At 43.6% G+C, this 6,775-nt stretch overlaps 1 protein-coding gene across 1 annotated transcript; it reads right to left on the bottom strand.

Annotated features, from left to right (window-relative positions):
- Positions 1-1,179: 1,179 nt before the first annotated feature.
- LOC136435581 (uncharacterized) lies at positions 1,180-4,036 on the bottom strand. The gene is made up of 2 exons (XM_066429202.1): positions 3,929-4,036; positions 1,180-2,868 (listed from the first exon to the last, which is right to left on the bottom strand). The coding sequence occupies exons 1-2, from the start codon at positions 3,965-3,967 to the stop codon at positions 1,336-1,338; spliced, it is 1,572 nt and encodes a 523-aa protein (XP_066285299.1). The 5' UTR covers positions 3,968-4,036; the 3' UTR covers positions 1,180-1,335.
- Positions 4,037-6,775: the final 2,739 nt, after the last annotated feature.

Genomic DNA, 6,775 nt, shown 5'->3' with positions numbered 1-6,775 from the left:
TGATGATCTGACGTCCACTATGTTGCCCTAGATGGTTTTGTACGCGGCTGTTATTGTCCCTTCTTTTGGGGGAATCCTATAGCCACCTTTAGATCACGGAGGTAAACAAGTACATATATTATCCAATTTGTGAACGAATGGCTGTCATTTTCCACCATCCTTGCCAAAATATATGACCAAACTATGCCTCGAGACGTCGAATCGCCAGTTACCGAATGTCGGACTGACGAGGAAAGCCGCTATTGATTTTTTTTTTTTTCAAATGAGGCGTTTGGAATGAAATAATCCTAATAAACTAACAATAGAAGATATCTTTGATCTTCGGCAAGTATGTCAATTGTTGGTTTCTTTGTACTATATATATTCCAATGAAAGAAGACTATTAAAATAATTGTGGTCGACCTTTTTCAAGACTATGAAACGTTAGAAAATTTCAACTATAATTGAACAAATAACCTTAACCATGGGAACATAGAAAGTTCTCAAACCCATACCGTCTTTCCCTCGTCTCATATAAAACGCACACAAAATCAGATGACACAACAGCACACGTACAAGCGAAAAACATTTTTAATCAATACATCATTGAAGCAGAAACATGAAAATAACTTTACATAATTTGCCAATGAAAACACAAGAGCTCATCAAAATTATATCCTATGTGTTTTCCATTCAGAACTAAGTATTTCCAAAGTAGTTCTAAACTCGAACGATATCTTACAACAGTACATTAATTAGACACAGTTGATCAACCTTCGATGTTGATAGACCAAGAAGAGAGAAGGGGGCCGAGGATAGCAAGTTTTTAAAGTCTCAAAGTAACATTGATTTCTTTTGTTATGGATAAGCTTCGATTTTCTCGAAAACAAAGATGGCTAACCAAATTTTCAAACAGGATGGCTTGCTCACTTCAAGGAGGTTTTATATAGAAAGGTTCTATACAAAACCTCTTTGCTCACTTCAAGAGACGAAATAGTGCCTTGAACCAAGGAGGTTCTATATAAAACCTCCTCACTTAAACGATGACCGGTTGGAAGTTTGTATCATCCCCCGTCTCGACTATATTTTGTTCCCCGCTTTTCCTTCTGACGACTTTCTTTTGCTGCTATCGTCAATTTTTCGTCAAACCAATTGCACAGTTTTGAATGTTTCTATTCATTTTTCACCCAACCAAAAAAAAAATCTATCTTGGTCCGTCAAGTCGAAGTTTTGACCAGGAACAATGGTAGAACAATTTACACATCAGAAGTTCAAACATTGACATAACATGTTTATGTACTGGAAAGAAGCAAACCGTATACATGTGACATTGACTTGTGGATGTAACATTACATTTCATCTGTTAACGACCCCTCCGACTCTCTCAATGTCACTGACAAATAGTCTGAGTCCTCCATCGGAGGGGGGCGGGGTAGTGGACGGAGTAGCCCGTGGGGGGAGGGGGGTGGCACAAGTCATGGTGATCTTCGGCACGGAAATTGTGGACGTCGATTCCGTGTCGTCTGCATCGTTGAGAGCTTTTGGCATGGGCGTGTTGGCGCGGAGGGATTCTGTATCGGGTACGGAGAGCAGGCTTCTATTGTCAATGTCCTGGTGAGCTCTACCGTACCCTCCCCTGTATAGCTCCGTCGTCTCGGACGTCACGTGACTGTTAGGCACCTGTTGCTCTGACTGGTTGATGCTGATCATGGTGATGGGTTTGGGCATGGACTCCGTGTCAGAATCGCTAGAGGGCGTTTCATCCTCGGTGACTCTCATGGTGAACGTTTCGTCCCAGATGGCAGGTGTTTTCATCACGGGTTGTCTCCGGACTTCTGAGTGAACGCCACTACTGTCCGTTCGGTGGGATAACCCCGTGCTGTCCGAATTACGCGTGGCTATCCCGCTATCCGGGCGGTTGTAGTCAACCTGCCGTTTTGATTTCACCTTGAAGTTTGTATCAACCGGGCTTGGCGGTGGGTTACGGTGCCCTGCGACCTGACCCAAAATACGCGGGGGGTCGCGATATCTCATGTGCGTCTCTGTAGTGCTCTCTCCGCTTTCTCTCCGCCTCCGTATGCTGTGGGTCTTTTCCACGTACACGATATGATTCCCGCTCTTTCCCTTATTCGGGTTTCCATTGATTGTTCTCGTTAAGTAGTCCTGGTCGGACTGTAGGACGGAAGGCAAGCCGGATCTATGTTTCTCGGCCCTGTCTTGTCTGTCGAAGTATCTCTTTGCTACAGAGTAGCCATTTTTGGACGTCATTTGCTGGTGAATGTGCGATTTGTCCACGACGTAACGTTTCTGTCCCGGCGACCATCTTGGACGAGATCTTTCCTCGGTGGTAGACCCGTCCTTCAAACCGTCCAAACTGTCGCTACTCTCGTTCCCAGAGTCCCGTCCTTGTTGATCCTTGGCCCTTCTCATTTTCTGCTGCGGATTGGCCAGTCTTTTCACGCGAATGGCGTTGCTGTTGTTGTTGTTGGTGTCCGCACTCGATTTAGAACTGGACGAATTTGAGAAGACTTTTCCCAACTCGGACCGTATCGAACTCGAAGTGTCTTCGGAGGAGACGCCCGACAAATTGGCGGGAAAGTCTCCGTTCAAAACGACCCCGTTTTCACTCATGACCGTTTTGATCTCGTCGTCCGATCTGATGGAGGGAATGACGGGTAACGTCGGGATGTTCTTGCTGCCGCTGACGTTCAGTATCTTCCTGTCCTGCGTGGAGGCAGAAGGAGCAGGTGCAAAAGGCGCCGCCTTGCGGGACTTGCTGCGCTTCAGGTACTGCCGGAAGTTGTTGAAGTGGCCGGCCCTGTGCTCCTGGGACGGCCGCCGGGTCAGGTACTTGCCAGTCAGCCGGCCAAAGGTCTCATTCTGCGGCGGCTGCATGGGAGAACACACGTTGATATTACGTCTCGTTCAAACAGTACAATCACACCAAAAACGACCCCAATTATTTCAAGGTCTCCCAAAGACCTACCCACCTACCAAATATGAAGACTATCCATCCAGACATTCTTGAGTTATCGTCCCGTGGACTTTGACATTCCTGTACAATTCCTAGAATTCTTGCAAACTGCACACAATATAAATACCATTAGGCTCGCCCCTGAGGAGTCGCCAACTAGATTTTTTGCAAACTGCACACAATATAAATACCATCAGGCTCGCCCCTGAGGCGTCGCCAAAGACAATGATATGGGGGGGGGGGATACAAGCAAAGTCACGTTTAGGACCGCAGCCTTCGCACTGCAGCGACACCTAGCTGTAGGGCTAAGTAGAACCAGACAGTACATTGATGAAAGCGGCAGACCGCCTACCGTGATGTCGGCAGGTGAAAAGCATTGGTTGTGTGCACATGAAACTTTGTTAACCTGTAAAGTCACACAGACTGGAACACAAATATACAGTAGACAACTATAACAATAATTCAGACATTTAGCTATAGCTATGTGTTTGAAGGTTCTGAAGGAGATTTTTTTTAAAATTCCCGGCCATTTTTCCCTAGGCCCTCCCCTGGCCTGCACTCCTAGAGGCCGGCCTGACGCGTACGGTTACCGGGGGTCATTAACTTCCGCCAGCGAGAGATGGCGTGAACACAGGCTAGGCCAACAAAAATTCCTAGGCCCTCCTCCAGATGCAGAGGCCCTCCTCCCAAACGACCGCCTCCCCCCACCCCCGCTGATCTCCAAGCAGATCTACACGGTGCCAAAAATCGTATTTGCTAGCCAGAGAGGCTCCAGTCAGCCAGATAAGCTCAGTCTTGATGCCAATCCTACGGTGCGGTCTGGAGCTTCTATGGCTGATTGGAGCTTCCCTTGCTTGCATATACGATTGTTTGCACCGTGTAGATCTGCTTGGAGATTACTCCCCGCTACATATCGTACAGTATTTCTCCCTTGTACCAGAGACAACCACACACCGCGCCAATAAACCAACTTACCAAGGCCGGTGCCTTCTCGTCGGCCTTGTTGTCCACCATGACTAGTTGTGTTTGCTTCACTGTTTTCCGCGGGGACTCCAGTGCCACGGATGGGACCACTACCACAATTTGTCTGAAATGATATGGAAGATGATAATTATTTTTAATATTGCGTGTTTTTAAAATCTTCATTTCACAATATACCATTGAAATTGTAGCCCCGGTCAATATAAAGCAACTTAACAGCATGTATCAGAATGACTTCATAGCATTACATACATACAAATTAGTGCAAAATTTACCACATAACTGTAGATATACTGTAAATGCATAAATGTTCGCGGTGGGTTTATTCTGGCGGTTTTCCCGGCGACCGTTTCACCGCGAACTTAAAACCACCGCTAACATATTTGTTACATTTTTCTAACAATACTGTAGCAGTACGTGACTATAGCGCTGCCGCAAACTTAAAACCACCGCGAACACTCCATTTTCGCCTTAGCGCGAAATAACAACCACACGAACTTAAATGCATTTACAGTACGTTGATGAAGGTTAGACAAACAGGTAATAAGATACGCCAAAATTACAGTTACTCAAGCAACTGGATAAAAGTTTCTCTTTAGTCACTGACGAAAGACAGCAAAGGCTGTCTGAAACGTCTGGCTGTTTTGAAAATTGTATCCAGTTGCTTGAGCGACTGTCATTTGGTGAAACTGTTGTCACCAGTTGTACTATCGGTGTGATAAGTTTTCACCAGTTGTACTATTGGTGTGATAAGTTTTCACCAGTTGTACTATTGGTGTGATAAGTTATCACCAGTTGTACTATTGGTGTGATAAGTTATCACCAGTTGTACCATTGGTGTGATAAGTTATCACCAGTTGTACCATTGGTGTGATAAGTTATCACCAGTTGCAAACAGAAGCCGGACTCACCTTGGGGGTCTGAGGACTGTCCCGTCTCCGCCCTCACCATCACGATAGCTCCTGATAATGAACATGACGAATATATATCAGCGATTGGAACTATAACATTTGCCTTTTGTTGTACCCCACGACAACATGTAGCTGACAGTGTATAGAAAGAGCCGTTACATCGAAATCGAGCTCTGAACGTTTTCAAACGGGCGGCCGGGTTATACGTCTTGTACAACTAACCGAGCCCTCCCGTGCACTGATATCAATTGACTCATTCGTTCGTGTTTCTTTTGTCTCGTTATTTTGTTAGACCAATAACAACCACGGAAACCAATTAAGTCATGAAAAGACGAGGCAAACAGCCAGTCCATAGTGTGTAGGACAACAGCACATTTTCCCACCTGTCAAAATGACGGATCACTCTGCGCTAATTATAGCACACACGACACAACATTTTAACTCTTTTGCACTTTTTCCTCTGTATACAGGATAATGATTTTTTTCGCTAATGAGCTTTTAAGAGAGTTTTAATTGGGGACGCAACAAAGCAAAATGGCGGAGTGCAAACAGTAACGACATAGTCACTTGTGATCTTCAAACAGTGCCCAATTGACCATTCAGTGATACACATGCTCCACTTAACACGTATTGAGCTACACTGTCAGCCGAGCAAACTTGACGCGTGACCTTTGACCTATTTTGTTGACCTGCTTGTCACAATATGTTTGCTGTATGTTCGTTTGGTTGCTACCGAGTTGTAGAGATGGTCTAATTATGTTGATTCCAGTGGTTGTAGCAACCGTGTGCTACACAAAGCTCAGGTAGAGCAAACAACATTAAATATTAACGACATGATTTGGTTATGAATGGAATATTGCATGATATGGGTTTCAAACTGAATGGTCGCCCTTTCCTCGAGATTTAACTGGCAGATTTACAGATCATCTGCCTGGCATTTTCATTGCCCAATCATGTTTCTTTTCAAAAGTGATACAAAGAATTAATTAGCAACCAAACTATCAGTTCCACTTGATTTGTCTATGATAATTTGCTTAAATAGTGTAACTTCAAATGGTGTTTTGAATATAGGATTTGTGGCTTAATTCATTGTAGCAAATGGTTTGTTAATACCATTATTGTTTATTCCAGCTTGTTAATCGAGCCTTTTCAAACTTCGTTCTTTTTTTAGTTCTTGTGATTTTTAGTTGATCATGATTTTTTATATTTCACCCATACTACAGTTTGGAAGAAATATATTGTTTTCCCTCATGTTTCTTCTTCTTAATTCTTCTTCTCTCGCAAATATTGCCTTTCTAGTTAGTTTTTGTTTTTCTTGGGTGGTGGGGGGGTGAGGAGAGGACCACGACATCCTTCTTGATATCTGCCCCGATCCTCCTCAAATCATTTTGATATTCGTCATGACATATATGTAGGAGCATTCGAGGGTTAATGACCTCGAAGTGTTTACGGTGACATAACGCCTGGTCAGTGACCTCTAACCCGCCGACTAAACCACCGAGTCTGCGGCGCTTATGACGTCATGGCTGTATAACCAATAGGAATGGAGGCTTCTAATTGGTCCAAACAGCCTGATTGTACATGATTTAATTGCACGACAGTCGCACACGGTACAATGTATGACAACAATTATTACATATAGTACAAAACAGAAGTATAGAATAAAACTATAATAACCTAATTACTAAAACAACAAGAGCCAGCATCATGATTAATTATGATCATTATCATATCTTCTTATAATGAATTAGTGGGATAAAGGGGTGTTATCTCAATAATTTACTAATAAGAAATTTTTAGATGTCTCTTAGGCCACGCCAATTTAATTTGTTGCTTCTCGGAATAGCCTGCCCTATTTTTACCATTTTGAAAAGAAAACAAATGGGTCACTATTCCCATTCACAAATTTTAACCACCAATTTTACTATTT

Source organism: Branchiostoma lanceolatum, chromosome 5 (assembly GCF_035083965.1).
Source record: "Branchiostoma lanceolatum isolate klBraLanc5 chromosome 5, klBraLanc5.hap2, whole genome shotgun sequence".
In the NCBI taxonomy this organism is placed as follows: domain Eukaryota; kingdom Metazoa; phylum Chordata; class Leptocardii; order Amphioxiformes; family Branchiostomatidae; genus Branchiostoma; species Branchiostoma lanceolatum.
Note: the sequence above shows the minus strand (reverse complement) of the source record. Positions and strands in the feature narration are given on the sequence as shown.

What these genes read in the sequence shown, in the direction of transcription:
- LOC136435581 (XM_066429202.1), bottom strand. Translation starts at nt 3,967, where the DNA reads ATGGTGGACAACAAGGCCGACGAGAAGGCACCGGCCTTG. An exon ending in ACGAGAAGGCACCGGCCTTG is followed by an intron (nt 2,869 to 3,928) that starts GTAAGTTGGTTT and finishes TCTCCCATGCAG; the next exon opens with CCGCCGCAGAATGAGACCTT.